This window comes from Watersipora subatra, chromosome 9, assembly GCF_963576615.1.
Source record: "Watersipora subatra chromosome 9, tzWatSuba1.1, whole genome shotgun sequence".
NCBI lineage: Eukaryota > Metazoa > Bryozoa > Gymnolaemata > Cheilostomatida > Watersiporidae > Watersipora > Watersipora subatra.
The window spans coordinates 41,402,805-41,424,844 of NC_088716.1; the positions used below are offsets into that span (position 1 = coordinate 41,402,805).

The following is a 22,040-nucleotide window of genomic DNA, read 5'->3' on the forward strand; positions in this document are numbered from 1 at the left end:
ATAGAGTGAGACTCAGCAATGTGTAGGTTCAGAGGTAGAGTGAGACTCAGTAATGTGTAGGTTCAGAGGTAGAGTGAGACTCAGTAATGTGTAGGTTCAGAGGTAGAGTGAGACTCAGTAATGTGTAGGTTCAGAGGTAGAGTGAGACTCACTAATGTGTAGGTTCAGAGATAGAGTGAGACTCACTAATGTGTAGGTTCAGAGGTAAAGTGAGACTCAGCAATGTGTAGGTTCAGAGATAGAGTGAGACTCAGTAATGTGTAGGTTCAGAGATAGAGTGAGACTCACTAATGTGTAGGTTCAGAGATAGAGTGAGACTCACTAATGTGTAGGTTCAGAGGTAAAGTGAGACTCAGCAATGTGTAGGTTCAGAGATAGAGTGAGACTCACTAATGTGTAGGTTCAGAGGTAAAGTGAGACTCAGCAATGTGTAGGTTCAGAGATAGAGTGAGACTCAGTAATGTGTAGGTTCAGAGATAGAGTGAGACTCACTAATGTGTAGGTTCAGAGATAGAGTGAGACTCACTAATGTGTAGGTTCAGAGGTAAAGTGAGACTCAGCAATGTGTAGGTTCAGAGATAGAGTGAGACTCAGCAATGTGTAGGTTCAGAGGTAAAGTGAGACTCAGTAATGTGTAGGTTCAGAGGTAGAGTGAGACTCAGCAATGTGTAGGTTCAGAGGTAGAGTGAGACTCAGTAATGTGTAGGTTCAGAGGTAGAGTGAGACTCAGTAATGTGTAGGTTCAGAGGTAGAGTGAGACTCAGCAATGTGTAGGTTCAGAGGTAGAGTGAGACTCAGCAATGTGTAGGTTCAGAGGTAGAGTGAGACTCAGTAATGTGTAGGTTCAGAGGTAGAGTGAGACTCAGTAATGTGTAGGTTCAGAGGTAGAGTGAGACTCAGCAATGTGTAGGTTCAGAGGTAGAGTGAGACTCAGCAATGTGTAGGTTCAGAGGTAAAGTGAGACTCAGTAATGTGTAGGTTCAGAGGTAGAGTGAGACTCAGTAATGTGTAGGTTCAGAGGTAGAGTGGAGACTCAGCAATGTGTAGGTTTAGAGGTAGAGTGAGACTCACTAATGTGTAGGTTCAGAAATAGAGTGAGACTCAGTAATGTGTAGGTTCAGAGGTAAAGTGAGACTCAGTAATGTGTAGGTTCAGAGGTAGAGTGAGACTCAGTAATGTGTAGGTTCAGAGGTAGAGTGAGACTCAGTAATGTGTAGGTTCAGAGGTAGAGTGAGACTCAGCAATGTGTAGGTTCAGAGGTAGAGTGAGACTCAGCAATGTGTAGGTTCAGAGGTAAAGTGAGACTCAGTAATGTGTAGGTTCAGAGGTAGAGTGAGACTCAGTAATGTGTAGGTTCAGAGGTAGAGTGGAGACTCAGCAATGTGTAGGTTCAGAGGTAAAGTGAGACTCAGTAATGTGTAGGTTCAGAGGTAGAGTGAGACTCAGTAATGTGTAGGTTCAGAGGTAGAGTGGAGACTCAGCAATGTGTAGGCTCAGAGGTAGAGTGAGACTCACTAATGTGTAGGTTCAGAGATAGAGTGAGACTCAGTAATGTGTAGGTTCAGAGGTAGAGTGAGACTCAGTAATGTGTAGGTTCAGAGGTAGACTGAGACTCAGTAATGTGTAGGTTCAGAGGTAGAGTGAGACTTAGCAATGTGTAGGTTCAGAGGTAGAGTGAGACTCAGTAATGTGTAGGTTCAGAGGTAGAGTGAGACTCAGTAATGTGTAGGTTCAGAGGTAGAGTGAGACTCAGTAATGTGTAGGTTCAGAGATAGAGTGAGACTCAGTAATGTGTAGGTTCAGAGGTAGAGTGGAGACTCAGCAATGTGTAGGTTCAGAGGTAGAGTGAGACTCACTAATGTGTAGGTTCAGAGATAGAGTGAGACTCAGTAATGTGTAGGTTCAGAGGTAGAGTGAGACTCAGTAATGTGTAGGTTCAGAGGTAGAGTGGAGACTCAGCAATGTGTAGGTTCAGAGGTAGAGTGAGACTCACTAATGTGTAGGTTCAGAGATAGAGTGAGACTCAGTAATGTGTAGGTTCAGAGGTAGAGTGAGACTCAGTAATGTGTAGGTTCAGAGGTAGAGTGAGACTCAGCAATGTGTAGGTTCAGAGGTAGAGTGAGACTCAGCAATGTGTAGGTTCAGAGGTAAAGTGAGACTCAGTAATGTGTAGGTTCAGAGGTAGAGTGAGACTCAGTAATGTGTAGGTTCAGAGGTAGAGTGGAGACTCAGCAATGTGTAGGTTCAGAGGTAAAGTGAGACTCAGTAATGTGTAGGTTCAGAGGTAGAGTGAGACTCAGTAATGTGTAGGTTCAGAGGTAGAGTGGAGACTCAGCAATGTGTAGGCTCAGAGGTAGAGTGAGACTCACTAATGTGTAGGTTCAGAGATAGAGTGAGACTCAGTAATGTGTAGGTTCAGAGGTAGAGTGAGACTCAGTAATGTGTAGGTTCAGAGGTAGACTGAGACTCAGTAATGTGTAGGTTCAGAGGTAGAGTGAGACTTAGCAATGTGTAGGTTCAGAGGTAGAGTGAGACTCAGTAATGTGTAGGTTCAGAGGTAGAGTGAGACTCAGTAATGTGTAGGTTCAGAGGTAGAGTGAGACTCAGTAATGTGTAGGTTCAGAGATAGAGTGAGACTCAGTAATGTGTAGGTTCAGAGGTAGAGTGGAGACTCAGCAATGTGTAGGTTCAGAGGTAGAGTGAGACTCACTAATGTGTAGGTTCAGAGATAGAGTGAGACTCAGTAATGTGTAGGTTCAGAGGTAGAGTGAGACTCAGTAATGTGTAGGTTCAGAGGTAGAGTGGAGACTCAGCAATGTGTAGGTTCAGAGGTAGAGTGAGACTCACTAATGTGTAGGTTCAGAGATAGAGTGAGACTCAGTAATGTGTAGGTTCAGAGGTAGAGTGAGACTCAGTAATGTGTAGGTTCAGAGGTAGACTGAGACTCAGTAATGTGTAGGTTCAGAGTATATTTTCAACTATTAACTTGTATGTTTTCTTCTGAGTTATTATCTTGTAGTTTTTAGCTTCGCTGTACTTAGTCTCAGAAATAAAGTAGAACTTGCAACATAATATCACTAACTACCTGAGCACCCTTTTTTAGCCTTATTTCCTTAGAGGCCGGACAAAGATCACTCAACCTCTTTGACATAGACGGATCACTATCTTGCGCTGTGAACACGCAGCACTCCCCTATAAGACAGCCACGTAAGAGTGCATACAAAGTGGTAGCAAGTATACAAGTAAAAAGTTGAGACTAAATCAATTATCTATTAACACCAGTGATTAACTTGCTGCTTGATAGAAAACGGCTTGCTTTCATACTATTTTTCGAGCTACAAGAAAAACACCAATTCCGAACTTGTCTAAAATACACAACCGTGGCTACTAATCAAATATCACCTAGTGGAGGTCAGCTCATCGCAGCTCTAAATAATCTAGCAACATCCTAAGACAAGCAGGTCTTCCCACATGACTGTACATCAAATATATGTAATGCTCCATCTCTGTATTAGCAACTCGACCCTTCAAAGTTCTCTAATGAATCTACGAAAAAAATGTGAATGCTGACGACTAATGAAAAAGTGACTTTTTTGTGTATGAGATTATCAGCTACCGTTTCACGGATTTTTACTTTTCGCCAGTGGACCAGTCACGACTCACTGTGAAAATTGAGGACTATTGTTGCCAGTTTGGTAATTGGATATCTAGGTATTATATCTTTGAATATTTTATTCATTAAATCAGAGAATGTATTGATAGGTTCTGAAAAGCACTGTTAGTTTTTCCGGCCGCAAGAAAATGTTAAAATTTCGGAGAGAAATTAGCTGAATGAGCATAATATGGAGTGCGCAAACATAATTTATAGCTATCACACTAGGATTAGAATTGACAGAGGAGCGATAATGAACAGTTTTGAGAATATTTCGATTAATAAAAAGTTTTCCTTGCCAAAGTTCCGTACTTAAAACTGGTGAGCATCTCCATCATTTCAAATATTGAGAGAAATCGGAATTAAATTTCAGTTAGATATCATAAAGCCTGCAAGTCAGTGTACACCCTGTATGAAGTAATGCAAATTCTTCAGCAACTGAATTAGTTAGTTTAGTCCTCAGAGTGAGCACAAAACAACTATACCTTAAAACTACTAAGACCCTAGCAAAACATATATAACTGAAAACAACTCAGGAGTTGCACTCCCTCCATTACAATTACACTGACCAAGGTTGTCAAGGAAGGCCAGGAATGATAACTACATACCTGGAAGACAATCTAAACTGTTATCATTGATTTCATCTACATCGTCATTTCGTGGACTGAGTTTTGTAGCCTGCAAACCATGTATGTGTAGCCTGTGAGCCGCTGTTTGAGTAAGAATCTTGGTAATTAAAGGGGGGCAGTAGCCGCGCCTTATTTGCTACAACCAAAGTGAAACAAAAGGAAATTCTAGCCAGCAAGGACTCAATGAAAATACTTTTTTTTACAACAACAAAAAATTCCACTTTACGGCTCATTTCATCAACCAAGAAAGTGTGTTTGATTTCAGTTGTAATCAACTGGCTAATTTAAATTAATGAGTTAGAAACCTTAGCGCATTTCAACGGAATAAACCATAAAGATAGGCCATGCTATGAGCTTCCACAGTATAAGAAGATAGCTCCAATAAACATGCTTGTAAGTAAAAGGGGTCCAGCTTTTACATAGCTCTAAGGGTCAATCAATAAGTCGGCTAACCATTTCGCCAACAAACTAAACAGTCATTGAATTGATCAGTCAGCCAATAAGTTGATAAATCAATAGGTCAATAAGAATCGACTAACTACACAAGACTTAATGACTGTGCGTGTAATCAGTCATTGCTGCTCCAACTACCAAAGACGAGTGACTAACCTGCAAGATATCGATGAAGGAACTGTCTGTTTGCCTCTTGACTTCCATCAGCTCTATAGATTTTTCTATGCACCTTCTCCAGGCACTAGTCTAGACACATATAGCACTTGTATCAGTCTATGGAAGTTTAGTTCTGCGTGTGAATAAACTTTATAATCAAAGAATCATCTATTCTAGTCTAATGTATAATTTTAGCACGAGAAATGACACGCGGAAAGTTCCTGAACATTCTTCAGCGACCAAGACAAGGGCTGGGTGCCTAACTAACACTGAAACTAACCTCCTCTAACCTTGACTCTTTGTATCGTCCATTGTTTTTCAGTTGTTGTAAATTTATTTTTAGTTTTAGGTTTTTAAATTTAATAATCTTTTCTTATTTGGCAAGATAAGCTATTTAATATTTAATATACAAATTAATTTATCAGGGAATGATGAGGAGACGATTTCTAGATTCTAATGATATTGTTTCTGTACAAATATTTGTTAGTAGCAAACAAATGAAAGACAACTACATTGTCTCTTCTTACAAGTATTCAAACATCTGATCAATGAGTCAAGTGACAGCTTGCCTAGCCTCCTGTTTTCTCTTAGTGCCAAGTCAGAACAGATAAATCATTTTACAAATTTCCGAAGATGATTTGGTAGGAACTTTAACTGTATAGTTTCTGACAGTTAATCGAGACCGGTGCTGCCATGAAAAATGAAATTCCATGAAATAAGAACTAGTAAGCTCATATCTAATAGAGTGAGTTTTTCATTAATCGTAAGAATTTTACTCTTTTTCTCAGGTTCATTAGACAGTTTTGAGGGATGACGTGTAAGAAGCATGATGAAGAGTGTCACAAACACTGAACTTTTATATTTCACAAAACGTAACAGGAAGACAGCCTTGACGACCATTACCACAATTATGATCGCGTATGAGAGAACTTCATGTATTTTAAGTTATTTTATTTCGCTTACTTTATATTCATATTTGTTGTCTTTAATTTTTTATCTTTTAATGAATATTTTCACCCATCGAAAACCGCAAAAGCTGAACAGTGAAATACGGAGAAATTACTGAATGTTTCTGGTAGCAGATTCATCAATGGCAGCTGTAAACTTACAGCACATATACAAGAGTATACCAAAATATGATTGTCCACCTGAAAAGCAAACATCTTCTTGCTGTCATTGGAGGCCTTGTCCACAGGAGGCAGCTGCAAAAAGTCTCCGCACACGATGAGTTGTATTCCACCAAATGGTTGCTCAGACTTTCTGATTACCCTGTAGAGAAGAGAGAATAAGCCAATCGATATATACATCTAGTCAACAAGTCTTTTATTTAAGTCAAGCGAGTAGCCAACCTGACCAATGACAACATCAAGTAGTTTGCCAAGTTCTGACAGACAGAAACAGGTGTCAGTCGTGTTTTATGCTACACAGATGCCTAACAAAGTTTTACACCTAATTTGATGTACATAGGAAATAACTGATCATCCAGAGGACCATATTAGGCTGAGACAATTTAACAATCAATCTAAATGTTCTATTCATAAAAAGATGACAACATCAGCATGCTTCTAGCTGACTCAATCTGTAATGCATGACGGTGATAGCATTCATTCCTCTCTAATATAGCGTATTATTGCTGAGGGTGGAAATAAACAACAATAAAGCAAATTTTATATGTAAAATAATGAGCCTGTCTTGAATAAAACATTGAGTTTAGTAGCCCGTGCCAAGGATCAGCATCATATTAGCATAGTTATGTGTTACTCCTACATATTACTCATAATTATGTGTCACTCCCCTATATATTACTCATATTTATGTGTTACTCCTATATATTACTCATAATTATGTGTCACTCCCCTATATATTACTCATAATTATGTGTTACTCCTATATATTACTCATATTTATGTGTTACTCCTATATATTACTTAAGAATAAAAGAGAGAATCTAAAATTTAAGCAGCTGATGCAACTAGATCTGGTATTACCTCACTACTAATACAACTAGATCTGGTATTACCTGGCCACAGCTTCTAGTTTGGCAAAGTACTCTCCATGCACCATAGATATCTCATCAATTATCAGATGCTTGCACTTCTTCCACTGTGCTGAGACAACGCTCCTGTTAGCCAGTGCAATGCAGTCATTCAAGCTAGCTTTGCCTGATCCGATGCCAGCAAACGAATGTAATGTCATTCCGTTAATGTGTGACGCAGCGATTCCGGTGCTAGCAGTAGCAAATGTGTGCTCGGGCGGTAGTGAGCCTAAAGAATTCATTAGTATTGTTAAATAACTTACAACACAATCGGCACTCGCTAGCGAATCAAAAACTGTAATTGAAAGTCCTACCCAATTAAAAGCTACAACGGTAAGCTGCTAGCCTATTATACATGTAAGTGCCAAATAAAAATGTCTACGACGCTGGTGCTCTTCATCAAGGAAATAGGTTATTAATAAGCTGACAATTAATGCACAATAGGCATACAAGGATATGTCAGCATTCAGAGAAATGTCAGCATTCAGGAATATGTATGTCAGCATTCAGGGGTGTGTCAGCATTCAGAGATAAGTCAGCTTTCAGAGATAAGTCAGCTTTCAGAGATATGTCAGCATTCAAAGATATGTCAGCATTAAGGAATATGTCAGCATTCAGGAATATGTCAGCACTAGCTGCGCTACCCCGCGTTGCCCGGTAATAAAAAAGTCTGGAGAGAAAATTGATTTGTATTTAACATATAACAACATTTCCCATTCTAACTTTCTAACTACATAACATGAGAGAAGTGTTTTGTGTATTTAAAATAAATTAGGAGAAAAATAAAAACAACTGTAAAGGTTTTAAAACTTTGTCAAACAACAGTAACTTTCAAGCTATTAGCCTGGCACATTGCTAATAGAAAATTCCAGTAAGCTGCTAGGCTTCTAATGACTGTACTCCATGACGTTGCGTCAGCATTGTTGTCCAGCTACAGTTATTCTAATAATAGCTATAGCCGGAATGCAGACAGACATACGGACATACTTTGAGAAATATATATATAGATTCAAAGATATGTCAGCATTCAGGAGTGTGTCAGCATTCAGGAGTGTGTCAGCATTCAGTGATAAGTCAACATTCAGGGAAATGTCAGCAATCAAGAATATTTCAGCATTTAGGGAAATGTCAGCATTCAGGAATATTTCAGCGTTCAGAGATATGTCAGAATTCAGGGATGTGTCAGCATTCAGAGATACGTCAGCATTCGGGGATATGTCAGCATAGTTTTAATGAGACACTCTCTGATGCTAGTTGAGCTGTACTCTCTTTCGAACTGAGTGACAACTCCCCACGAAGTGAAAAGACTAAAGAAGGTGATGCACTTTTTCTACATAGAGAATTCCACTACTCATGGCAATTAAAGCAGGTCTGAGTGCCTTTGCATGTCAGATTGTGATGTTCCGTACTTGGCTAGTTAACCAGCAAACGATGGTCGGAAGCATTAAAGTTAGGAACCCAATTCCAATTGCTTCAACAGTTAAAAATGCACAAGCTGACCTCAGCTTGTCCTAGTTATTAGTTATATACTGACCTCAGCTTGTCCTAGTTATTAGTTATATACTGACCTCAGCTTGTCCTAGTTATTAGTTATATACTGACCTCAGCTTGTCCTAGTTATTAGTTATATACTGACCTCAGTTTGTCCTAGTTATTAGTTGTATACTGACCTCAGCTTGTCCTAGTTATTAGTTATATACTGACCTCAGCTTGTCCTAGTTATTAGTTATATACTGACCTCAGCTTGCCCTAGTTATTAGTTATATACTGACTGCAGTACTTATATACTGACCAGCAGTATGAAAATTTGATCGGCTTATCTATCTAAAAAGGCGATTGCACTCAACAGTAGTAAATAGGAACGTTAACCGACTCGTTACTGCTGGTCATAATTACTATGAGAGCTATTCTAAACCCTTGAGGCCCAATTATGAATGATACTAGTCTTGATACACTTGACTTCAAGTATCATTACTTGAAGTCAAGTGTGCTGTGAGAGATAGTCAGGTGTGCCAATGAAGCGCAGAGAATAACTAACTACACAATAATTCATATATGCTGGAAGGCACAGGTCATGTTGGTGTACGAAGTTGAATGTTGGAAGTTCGAATCCTGTAGGATGCAATCCCTTTCCCAATCTCCAACTGTGGCTTCGGACAAACAGACAGACACTCTTACTATAGTAAAGATATGATAAAAAATAAATTTTATGTAACTTTTGGCGTATATATTCAGTCATTTTGGGATTCCGACCATATTGTTACTAACTTATTTTCATGTGGATCAAAAATAGACTTAGCCTACATGTTACACATAATAGTGTAATGAGGAAGGATGGCTTCTCATAAATTTAGTTACACTCTATAGGATAGAGAAAACTACTTCAACAGATAGAATCTATAGAATGTATGAACACATTAAGGACACTAGCAGACAACTCCCTATTACCCCATAGCTTCCTACCTGTTGTTAAGTATCACCCAAATAGATGCAAGACTATTAGCTACGGTAAAGATGTGAAAGCAGCCTCACTTTTTAACGTCTCCCTGAGTACACCTGCAAGAACTGCTGCATAGCAGTAGTACACATACGCAGTTGTCAGAGTTTGAACATAACATCATACAGAGCAGATTAAGGAAAACAAATGTAACTTAAAGGTTGACTTGCAACAAAATTCACATTACAGTTATTTGATATGAAAAGATTCACCATGTCTTACGCTGTTGTGTTGTGGGTGCCAAATATGTGGAAATGTGATTACAAGCTCTTAAAAACTCAAAAACGAACAGTTAATCGCAGCCAGACGAGACCGCCGTAGTTTGGATTCTCGTTCCAAAACGGCTCAAATGTGACGTAGCTGTGGTAGATGGTTTCTGTTTACACTTTCATGCAACCTTATTCATCAAATTATTTTTACAAATATACTTCACGCGTTCAATAAAACCATGTCTATCGTTCTTACGCGTCTGTTTTATCGTCATTGTAATGCTGTCACTTTTAGCAGTGATATCTTATAACTTGCCGTAAAAATTCATTTAATTTTTTAGCCTTACCTCGAAGGAGTACATATCATTGTCTGATAATCAGGACGAGCCTGTTGGTCACCTGTGATAATCGAAAAGTGCTGCAAAAATTATTTTCGAAGTATTGGGTCACATTATCAGATTACGACTTGCCGATTAGACCAGGCTGAAACAAAACTGTAAAGTAGCGAGCATCTATATTTGATAAGGGGTCTTCGGTAAAACTCAAAGTGTTTGTCGTAAACTAGTGCTACGATAAGTTTATAATGAGCTTTTTATTGGCCTTTCAATTCACATGAGAACATCACGTGACAAGACAATAACCAAACTATCATGACTACGTCAGAGAAATAAATAGATTCCAATCTACGGCGGCTTTTCGTTTTTGAGCTTTTAAGAGCTTGTAATCACATTTCGACATATTTGGCACCTACAACACAACAGAGTAAGACATGGTGAATCTTTTTATACCAAATAATAACTGTAATGTGAATTTTGTTGCAAGTCAACCTTTAAACTTAGAAATTAAGAAAATTTGAAATATAAAAATTAGTATTTTTGAAAATGTGTAAAATTTTAAAAAGATTTGGTATGGCTACTAGTAAACAGTCTAAAATAAAGCAAGGTCAAGCCGATATCAAAGGCAGTAAAGCAATGTTTAATAAACCACAAATTTTATAGAAACGCATACCGAGTGCCCGGCGGAGGAGAAGCGATTTTCCGGTGCCAGCACTTCCTGTAAAGAATACATTCTTGCCAGATGTGATGGCCTCTAGAACCCTATACTGATCTCTTGTGAGCTCCATCGGAGAACGAGTGAGGGATATGTTTCTCCTTGCCACCTTGCTGCCTCCCTTGCCGCCTCCCTGTGGGCATTAAAACACAATTAACATGCCTTGCTTCCTTATCTCCTTCTGTTTCTCTTATTTTTTATACAAGGTATACCATATATTTGTTTATATACGTTAAAACCTTTCTGAATATGTCAATTTTGCTCCCAATTTTGCACTGGGTGATAGCAGATTTCATTCATATAAAGTGAATGAAATGAGTAGAAGGATAAATAACGCTAATGCTATTTACTACTAGTACCCTGTCAACCCAGTGTGCTGTCAGAGATTGTCAAGTGTACCAATAAAGCACAGAGAATAAGTACTGTATATGTTCAATACTTCCACCATCATGGAAGGTGAATCATTGGCACAAGTGATCGCGTGCTGGGAGATGAGGCTGTGTGTTGCGTGTTTGAATTCTGTACGATTCAATCTTTTTTCTCAACCCCGGACCATGGCTTCAGACAGGCGAAAGAACACAGCTCTTATTATAGTAAAGACTAGCCGAATATTCGGTGTTGCACGGGTATTAAAAACACCTTATAAACAGTGGCAAGTAATGTAGTAGCCATTGGCTAATTTGAGTAAGCTAGTATTCGTATTTCTAAACTTACTAGAAAGAATCGTGAGAGCAAGCTTTAGTGACGTTGCGCTGTAACGCAGTTGCTATGCATACTTTAACCCAGATAATTACTCATATCGTCCAATGAATTCATTGCATCCCGTGTAGCTTAATATGTTAGCTTGTCGCCTTGTGAACAGTCTGTTCCGAGATAAAATCTTGTGCGATACAGATTTTCATGGCTAGATTTTAATCGCTATTGCTGGACTAACTTCAAACAACGACAGACTACGACAAACTTTGAGATTTATAAATTAGATAAAACAAATGATAAATTTTAGCAACCAACCAATCGGAACAAATATACTCAAATATACAAATGTGTAAGCAATGGGGTGTATATGAAGTGATCATGATATGCAACTATTGTGACCAGATCACTTACTTACGCCAGTAACTTGCAATTGATGCATTGTTGCCTTTAGTGCAGGCCAATAGAATTTTTAGTTTACCTTTGGATTTGCCAATAAAAATGTTGTCTGTCCGTAGTATCACCCAGTAAAAATCCATGTAATAATAGAATTTTATTTTAACCAATAGAATTCTTTGTATACCAATAGTGTTGGCCAATAGTATTCCGTGTTAAATTTTAGAGGTGGCTAATGTAATTCCTTATTTACTTACCGCGTTGGCCAATAGAAATTTTTGTTCATCCTTGCTGTTTGTAACTAAACTTCAATATGCTACAGTGAGTGATAATAACTAATGAATATTTGATGTTTTGTTTTTTTTAATACGTTTTTATTGAGCCAAAACACAAATGCAGCAGAAATAACAAATGAAAAATGTGTAACCACTACAAAACACTCGCTGGCTGCTTTTATCAAATCACTAGCTCAACACAGGTGGATTGCTGACAACTACACCTGGTATAGTCATTGCGACAAGCAAACCTCTGTTTATAAACTCATCAACATATATCCTAGAAAATCACCAAGTGTAAAGGCACTTGTGGCATTATGTCTCCTGCAACAATGTTGTCGCTACAAGCTTATACAATCAACCTTGAGATACAGAGATACTAACTTCGTCAACACAGAAGTATGCCGGAGAAAAGAATCTTGTATTTTGTCTAATTCACTCCAAAACTACAACACTTACGATAAACATTTCATCACATTAACAATAAACCATAACTGCCACGAACAGCTTTTATTGTTTGTACATAGGTAAATCAGACACTCTGATTCCGATTTTGTACTCAAAATAAAGAATGGTTCACTAACTTTCCAAGTCATTTGTTTTTTAAGGCTTTTTTACAACGATTCAATATCGGTGTCGCAATCGACACAACAAGCCCCGCCCATAAATATGTGACGTAGCCTAGCTTTTTAGGGATGGAAGGTGGGGATGTTTAGTCCGATCTAGAATTATAGAGATGGGTGTCTTAAAACCCATTATTCTCTAAATTCAGCCTTCAAAATAATCTCAGTTTTTTCTGAAAGGTAGATAAGCTATTTAACACTGCTTGTAGCTCGTTGCAGGATGTTTAATAGGCTGAACGCCAAGAAAAGTGAGCTCGAAAAAGTGCAATTTTATCACAAGCTGGCGTTGTTATCACGCTTTTTGAGCTCATTTTTCTCGGCGTTCAGCCTATTAAGCATCATTAAACTGTCATCACATATAACACTAAAATTAATGCGTAATATATAACTCTCACAAAAACTAAATATAAAACCTAAACTTTATATAAATATTAAATTAATAAAATAATAATCAGTAGTGTTACTTCATTGTTACATTTACTTTACAATAGAGATACTCATAGATAGAGTGAGTGACCGAGATACATTGTACAACTCACCCTAACTACTATAAGTTGCAATTTTAGTTGGTTCAATTTATATTTTATTTATTATTTTTATATTTTACATGTAATATTTTGAAGCTGTTCTAGTTTTACTCATAAAACAGTAAATTTTCCAAAAGGAGATTTGAATATTTTTTTAAGTAGTTGGCATGTTGAGATGAATATCTGTTCAGATTCTACATCATGCGTTAAAATATTAATATGCAGCGGAGACCTTATGTTGAGCTCTGACTGTTGGAAGCCTTCGTATAAACAGCACGCTAGTTTACCTACCTTTAACTTGCTAGCTTTAACTAGCTAGCTTTAACTAGCTAGCTTTAACTAGCTAGCTTTAACTTGCTAGCTTTAACTAGCTAGCTTTAACTAGCTAGTTAAAGCTAGCTTTAACTAGCTAGTTAAAGCTAGCTTTAACTAGCTAGCTTTAACTAGCTAGTTAAAGCTAGCTTTAACTAGCTAGTTAAAGCTAGCTTTAACTAGCTAATTAAAGCTAGCTTTAACTAGCTAGTTTTAACTTGCTAGCTTTAATTTGCTAGTGTTAACTTGCTTGCTAGTTAGCTTTAACTAGTTAGCTCTAACTAGCATGCTTAACAAAGAATACTTAATTCTCCTGTCCGTATAGCCTGCTAACTTACGGGTTGTGCATTTTCTTTTTCATCAGATGCCATCTCCCCGTCCCTCTTCCTTTTTATAGACTTGGTTCCCGTAGGCGTTGCTGATGGGTGTTTGGTGCTAGCTCGCACACATTGCACATCCTCATCGCAGAGAGGGCTGATCTCCGTAAATGAATCATTCGATGCTATTTGAATATGCAATATCTTTACATTTGAGTGTGTTAAACTGCAATGCATTTGAATTGGTCTTGGAGAAGAATGCAATGTATTTGTTTTTGATTAAAACTGAGAAAGCGATATGTTTGCATTTGTACACTAACAAACCAGAGTTTCCATAAATAAAATGCAATACACTCTCAGTTGGTCAATAATAACATGCAATACTCTCAATTACTGGGTTTCCATTCTTCGAATGGATTCGGAGTTGCTTCCTCTCCGAATCATAGAAACAGTAAAATCCAAATGGATTCGATGCCATTTGGCTTCGCCCAATTTGTGCGAAGGTATTCGCAGCACTTGAGACTTTTATTTGACATTCACAGAAACGCTCGCTCTGGATGGATTTGAATCGATAATACCAGTTAAATGAGACCAAGTTCAGGTAAAAAACTCAGCGCATTTCATCACACTACTATGTGGGCATATTTTAACTACTATTGTCAACGATAAGTTGCTCGTATGACAATGAAGAGATCATTACCTTTTTATTTATTTTATTACATTCATTAAATAACTGAAGCTAACGATTGCACAGATTCCCACTGCACTGATGCCGACCTTTTCCTAGGCTTAATTCTTCCAGCATAGAATAAGTTTTTTACTAAAATCGATTGTTGTTCATGCGACCTTTGAAGTAATAACTGTATAGCAAGTAGTAAATTATGTTGCTGTTTTGTAAGATTGAGGAATATTAATATTATTATTAATAAAAATAATTCTGATCAGGTATCCTGGCTGAGTTAATGCAATAAGTAGAAATAAGCGTGAATTGAAAAGTGACCGTTTTGAGGAGTACATCGCTAGTCTTGGAAAAATCAATAAAATGCAACGCCGAATCGGTAAAAGAGAAGGGTGCGAATTCGTTGGCAGAGGTCAACGCCGAATCCATTCGAAGTATGAAAACCCAGTGAATGTTGGCCAATAGTAAAACACTCGCCATTGGCCAATAAACTCCCGCCTGGCCAAAAATATACAGGGAGTCCTCGAGTTACAACAATCTCGACTCAATGCTTTTTGTAGGTTACAAACATAAAAAATCTCAAAAAATAAAATCTCCATAAAAATATCTAAAATGATATTTAACGTAGTTCCGTCTTAGCATCGCTTACGATTGCTTTAACCCACAGGTACTACATGCCTTTTGCAAGGAACGTAGTACCCATGGGTTAAAGCAATCTTTACTCACCCCATTTAGCAAAAGACAGAGCAAAGAGTAGACATATTTGTTTAAATTTTCATCAACTTGAGACAAGAAAACGAACATAGTTTATAAAAGCATTCATCAGTTGATATTTCCAACCAGACCCTTGACATGTCTTGACAAACAAAAAGCAGACATCTTGTCTATATTCACAGCTAGAGAGACATTCCAACCTGCGTCAATTATATCCAGACAGATTAATATGATTAGAGATAAACTTGCATGAAACTTTAGTTAATTTTATCCAAAAGTATTAGGATTTTTTATCATTTGCGATGTTTTCAATGCTTGGGGTGGTCTGATTGCTAAAATGTTTCAAGATTAAAATCGACAAAACTTGATCCTGGTTAAACCGCTCAGAAGAAAAATACGTATAAAATGATGTCACTAGTTGTTATTATTGTGATAGTTGGTATCGGTTATTGCGTTGAGTTGCAGCGTTACAAGTCTCCATCCGGTCGGTCTCTTTGCAACTACAGACGTCATAATCGCACTTTTGCTTGATCTAAGTGTTTTAATCACGATAAAGTTTTGTCGATTTTAATCTTGAAACATCCTGGCAATCATATTACCTTAAACATCAAAAACGTTTACAAATGATAGAAGAGCACCGATACTTTCTGATAAAACTAATAGAACTTTTCAGTTCAATGAAAGTTCATCTTTAGCAACAGCACATGACTATACAGGCTTATATATGCTTCCTTCTACACAGTAAGGGTGAGTAACAAGCAGTGACTATACAGGCTTATACATGTATATGCTTCCTTCTACACAGTAAGGGTGAGTAACAAGCAGTGACTATACAGGCTTATACATGTATATGCTTCCTTCTACACAGTAAGGGTGAGTAACAAGCAGTGACTATCAACTATAATGACAGAACGGAAATATTATCTGATCAACTTAACCTTTCATGACCTTTACATGACTTTTCACGCCCTGGCTTCAATGATGATGTAAGAAACCATCTGTGCAGCACGTAATAACAATTATGACTTGCCTACTATCTACTAGATTATTTAACACTGATCTTGTAATCCCGCTGCTTGGAATCGTAGCAATAAAGAAATGCTTTAGGTGGTAATTAAAGTGCTTTATAAAAGAATGCTTTCTTTGGGTCTCGAACCGGTGACCTTCAGTTTGGTAGAGTGACATTCAGCACGCAATAACAATTACATCCTATAGAATATAATAATCTATAATAAACTTTATACCGCAAGCAAAGATCCGTTCTCTGGCCGTGACCTGCTTTGCTGGAGGAAGCGTTGTATGTTTAGCGAGTTTACCGACGAGTGTTTTGAGAAATATCAACAGTTTGTCTGGAGGACAGTTGGAAATCAAAAGTTGAATCTAAAAAGGAAAAAGATGACTTGCTGTAGTAAGAGTTCAACAAAGAGAAAAAATTGAAGATGGTTGGATACGGCAAGTGTCACTTTACAAAACTGGCACCTGCGTAGAAGTGGCAGAATATTTAACAAACCGATTATTGACAAAATCGATTAACAAACCTTCTTATTTGTCTTGGTTGTTTTAACCAAACGGAAAGCTACTGGATGTTAGTGACATATTTGTGTGGCTGAGGTTTTAACTTCATTTTACGGTATTCACAGTGTGAGCAATCACTTGAAGATCAAGTATGATGTCCGCTGTCCAAGTTTTTAAGCGCAATGTTGGACACACTTTGGCTCTATGAGTTTAGCTGGACATATCTGAGCAAAGTGGCAGTGAAGCCTCAACGACCAGAGACATGCCTCGTTGCCGAGAGCAATTTAAGCTAAGATGTAATTTTTGTTACCGCTGGTGGTTCTTTTGGGAATTGAACCGCAACCTTTTCTTTGCAGATCACACACTCTAGACCACTAGGCCATGGGTGCTCCCATACTTTTACACAGTAAAAGAGTTTTAATAAAGAGAAGTTAATTTGAATCACCACTAAAACAAAAAATAACACAGAAAACCGTTTCATGTCCTTTTCTCCTATTTTATTGATCTAAGATCCACATTGACAGCTATACAGGTACGAACATTATTACTGTAGTGTAAGTACTCATGATGTACTGAAATATAAATAAGAATACTCAGTCAGAAAACGTTAGTTGGCAAGATTGAAAAACAGATAGCAAGAAATGTGGAAAACTGTGATGTACCAGAACTAAAGAAACATGAACAGCATTGAGATTAATTTTAAAGGTTGACTTGCAACAAAATTCACATTACAGTTATTTGGTATTAAAAGGTTCACCGTGTTTTACTCTGTTGTGTTGTAGGTGCAGAATATGTGGGAATGTGATTACAAGCTCTTAAAAGCTCAAAAATGAACAGTTAATCGCAGCCATCACGGAAACGCTGTAGGTTGGAATCCCTCTCCAAAACGGTTCAAATAGGACAAACTTGAACACGATGTGCTTCTGTTAACAATTTCATGCAACCTCATTCGTCGAAATATTTTCACAAATATACCTCACGCATTCAATAAAACCAGGTCTATTGTCCTTACGCATCTATTTCATCATCATTGTACTGCTGTCACTTTGACCACTGATATCTCAAAACCTACCATAAAAATTCGTTTAATTTTTTAACCTTAGCTCAAAGTAGTCCATAGGCTATCATCCTCTGATAAACATGAGCAGCCTGTTGGTCACCTGTGATAGTCAAAAAATGCTGCAAAAATTGTTCGCGCCATTTGGCAGGAAGTATGGGTCACATGATCAGAATACAACTAGATGATTAGACCAAGCTGAAACGAAACTGTAAAGTGGCAAGCATCTATATTTGATATGGGCTTTCCAGTAGAACCCGAAGTATTTGTCATAAACTAGTGCTACGAAATGTTTTATATTGAGCCTTTTATTGGCCTTTAATTTCCCGTGATAATATCACAAGTCAAAACAATAACCAAAATGTTTGAGTGCTCATCGAAATAAAGAGATTCCAAACTACGGCGTTTTCGTGATTTGCTGTGATTAAGTGTTTGTTTTTGAGCTTTTAAGAGCTTGTAATCACATTTCCACATATTCTGCACCTACAACACGTAGAGATACCTTGTGAATCTTTTGATACCAAATAACTGTAATGTGAATTTTGTTGCAAGTCAGCCTTTAAAAGAAGTCATAATAATCTATATAAATCTCAGTGTTTGTTTGTCATCTGTCTGTTTCCTGTCCAGTCGTAACGATTAAAATCTAGGAACAAAAAACCACTTCGCACTAGATTTGAACTTAACACTTCCGATTCCGGAGACAGGTAAGCTAACCCATTAAGCCACAGGGCTTGGGATACAATGAAAAAATTGTACACACACTTATCACATCGGTTAAAATACACATGTAACGTCACATAAACTGGCTTCTTGGCTCTAATTATAATAAGTTTAGCAATATAAACAAGCTCGAGTCGCTAGCTCGAGTCGCTAGCTCGAGTCGCTAGCTCGAGTCGCTAGCTCGAGTCGCTAGCTCGAGTCGCTAGCTCGAGTCGCTAGCTCGAGTCGCTAGCTCGAGTCGCTAGCTCGAGTCGCTAGCTCGAGTCGCTAGCTCGAGTCGCTAGCTCGAGTCGCTAGCTCGAGTCGCTAGCTCGAGTCGCTAGCTCGAGTCGCTAGCTCGAGTCGCTAGCTCGAGTCGCTAGCTCGAGTCGCTAGCTCGAGTCGCTAGCTCGAGTCGCTAGCTCGAGTCGCTAGCTCGAGTCGCTAGCTCGAGTCGCTAGCTCGAGTCGCTAGCTCGAGTCGCTAGCTCGAGTCGCTAGCTCGAGTCGCTAGCTCGAGTCGCTAGCTCGAGTCGCTAGCTCGAGTCGCTAGCTCGAGTCGCTAGCTCGAGTCGCTAGCTCGAGTCGCTAGCTCGAGTCGCTAGCTCGAGTCGCTAGCTCGAGTCGCTAGCTCGAGTCGCTAGCTCGAGTCGCTAGCTCGAGTCGCTAGCTCGAGTCGCTAGCTCGAGTCGCTAGCTCGAGTCGCTAGCTCGAGTCGCTAGCTCGAGTCGCTAGCTCGAGTCGCTAGCTCGAGTCGCTAGCTCGAGTCGCTAGCTCGAGTCGCTAGCTCGAGTCGCTAGCTCGAGTCGCTAGCTCGAGTCGCTAGCTCGAGTCGCTAGCTCGAGTCGCTAGCTCGAGTCGCTAGCTCGAGTCGCTAGCTCGAGTCGCTAGCTCGAGTCGCTAGCTCGAGTCGCTAGCTTAAATTACTAAATAAAGCCATTTTCTAATTTTGCTAATTAGGTAACTTAGTCAATAGCAATCTGCCACTGTTGATAAGCTGTCTTTTCTTCCCGTACAATGCCGGGTATTCACCTAGTTAACATATACAGTGCACCATCAGGATACGATTACCCTTATATATAATTTTTTCACTTCGATAAGTAGAACATGATGATGTTTTTACCTCACCGTATGAATCTTATTTCATCATACAAATTCAGCACAATTTTCGCCCGAATTCAATTTTGACAGTCTTTGTTATTTTAAGGCTTATTACGTACATTAAAATAACAAAGACACCGTAATACTGTTTGCCGAAAATATTTTCACAATGCCTGAAAGAGACACGATGACCGCTTTCTCTTAGTTGAGCAATTCTCATGTGTAAATTAGTAATATTTTTCTTTTTAAAGATGTGGTTGCGTCAAAAATGTCGATTTAATGAAATTAAGACCAATAAAAGGCTACAACATCAGCTACAATTTGATGTCATTTTTGTCTTTGTAGACTAACCCTGTCCAGAGATATATGCGTTTGAATGAGGCCATCTTTTAAAAAGCTCAAATTCCAGCGAGTGCTTCATTCGTGACGTAACTAGTGAAACATCTGAAAAGAGTCCAGGAGCAGTAAATATGAGGTCGCTTCATTAGCCAATCATCAGCACGAAATTTTTATATAGGTTGTAATAAATGTTATCACTCGTAAATTGTGTTGTCTGTGATCTCAAATTTAGGGATTTTACTTTATTATTAACTCGCATTGACATTGATATTTACTAAATTAATTAACATCGTTACTTTAATGAATTACTCCATCGACACGTTTTATTGATGAACAACAGAATTGTAAAAATTACTATAAAGTTACTGCGAAGGTGACTCAGAGTTTTCTGAGCATCAGGTGGTTAAAGTGCTACAGAGGAAGATAGGAGAATGGAGGTAAATTTATCTTTTACTTTGAGTCTCCTATATAGATATACTGTTGAGTTTACATCCAGACTATATTTCCCTGTTTGAGGTTATAATGTAAATTCCTGTGCGCGCGTGCAAGATACCTATGCACGGTGAGTTCTTGACGGCTTCTTTTTAATCCATAGCATCTAGCAATACAATGGCTTAGATTGATGAATATACTGAAAGGTAATGATTTTGGTACTTATTAATACATGTACTACTTAATAGAATTGTAACTTTTTGTTATAACCAATCATCGTTTTATAATTTTATATCGTTTCACCTAGCTACATTTGCTTCAAATTTTTTGTGGCAGTTCTATCTAGTAAATTAGATTTATGATTTGACTTCAGATGTTCACTTCTCCCTAGTAGAAAGTGAAAAAAATCGATTGATCAATGCACATCTTTAACTTCCACAACCAAAGCTTCAAATCGTTGGCTTGGCGTACTTATGCTTTTGTTAAACATTTATTCGTTTTTAAAATTACACTCGCAATCTATCCAACTCCCAATTTAAAAGCTTTCAGTAGATACGCGTTAGAATGACATATCTATGAATGACATATATTTATTGCATTTGTTTCATTGATTACAGGATGTTTATGTCGTCCCACCAGCCGAAGCAGCTTTGTCAGTGTGGAAACTGCCATAAATGGAAAAGAAAGACTTGAATGTGTGCTGCATAAACCATGATGTTTTGTTTGAGTTTGCTGCCGTAGATGAATTTATTTTATTGTATAAGCTGAAACTATGTGAGTGGCCATGACTTGGATGGATATTTTTAGTAAAAGCTTTATGCCGAAATGAAAAATTTTTCGCTTGTAAAAATTATATAATAAAATAATATTGTTGAAGATAATGCAAAACATGATTTGCAGACCATTGTATACATCGTAGCCCTGTTGACACCTGTGCTGAAATCTTGTCTGATAGATGGATTTATGAAGTGCAATCAGAGCTGCATGGACAGGCACTTTAGCAGAGTCCGACCATTTGTTTAGTACTTGAATCAACTAATCAAATGTGACCAGTGAATTTTTTTCTACACATTGATACCAATAATGACTCGATAATATTGACAGTCGACTATACAATGTACATGACTTTTAGGGATGTTAGTTGGTTTTGCCACATATTCTTTTCAAAGACGTGGCTTGCTTATTTTACTTAGTAAGAAACTAGTTTTCGGTGTGGGGATAATATACAGCCCCCTCCCTCCAGAATAGACCACGGGCATCATGTGGGCGAGAATTTTGGGGGGCTGTATACCATTAGTGTGGGTAGCAACGGAACTGTGTCGATACAAAGACCTTATTCTACATAGTTTGCTCAAACATAATTACCGTAGACCGGTAAAATTGGTAGTCGGTACTAAGATGTTTACACAGCATTTAGAAAAGCTAATATGACAAGTTTTTAATTTTCCTTGTTTGAGGCGTTTGAGACATTGATAATAATGTACGTATCTGTAGCTGGATTTAAAATTTTATTCTAGCCAACACGAGCAAATACAAGATAAAATATATGCCAATAGAGCCGCATAGGACTTGACTCTTATCGCAATAGCCAATGTGAATACGAGAGATAGAGACCGGTTGTATCACGTGTTACATCATTTTGGGCAATTCTGGGCATGTTTTTTGGCCTGAGCATTTTTAC

The 22,040-nt window shown here is 38.1% G+C and overlaps 1 protein-coding gene across 1 annotated transcript in view; it reads right to left on the bottom strand.

Annotated features, from left to right (window-relative positions):
• Nucleotides 1-22,040, bottom strand: part of LOC137404039 (ATP-dependent DNA helicase PIF1-like) — a 29,599-nt gene that overhangs the window by 4,630 nt on the left and 2,929 nt on the right. Inside the window, exons 4-11 of the mRNA XM_068090191.1 lie at nucleotides 16,462-16,597; nucleotides 13,846-14,009; nucleotides 10,640-10,814; nucleotides 6,911-7,154; nucleotides 6,039-6,159; nucleotides 4,891-4,980; nucleotides 4,261-4,417; nucleotides 3,086-3,192 (exon numbers count right to left, since the gene is read on the bottom strand). Of these exons, the coding sequence (XP_067946292.1) occupies nucleotides 3,086-3,192; nucleotides 4,261-4,417; nucleotides 4,891-4,980; nucleotides 6,039-6,159; nucleotides 6,911-7,154; nucleotides 10,640-10,814; nucleotides 13,846-14,009; nucleotides 16,462-16,597 (1,194 nt within the window). The remainder of the gene's footprint in view (nucleotides 1-3,085; nucleotides 3,193-4,260; nucleotides 4,418-4,890; nucleotides 4,981-6,038; nucleotides 6,160-6,910; nucleotides 7,155-10,639; nucleotides 10,815-13,845; nucleotides 14,010-16,461; nucleotides 16,598-22,040) is intronic.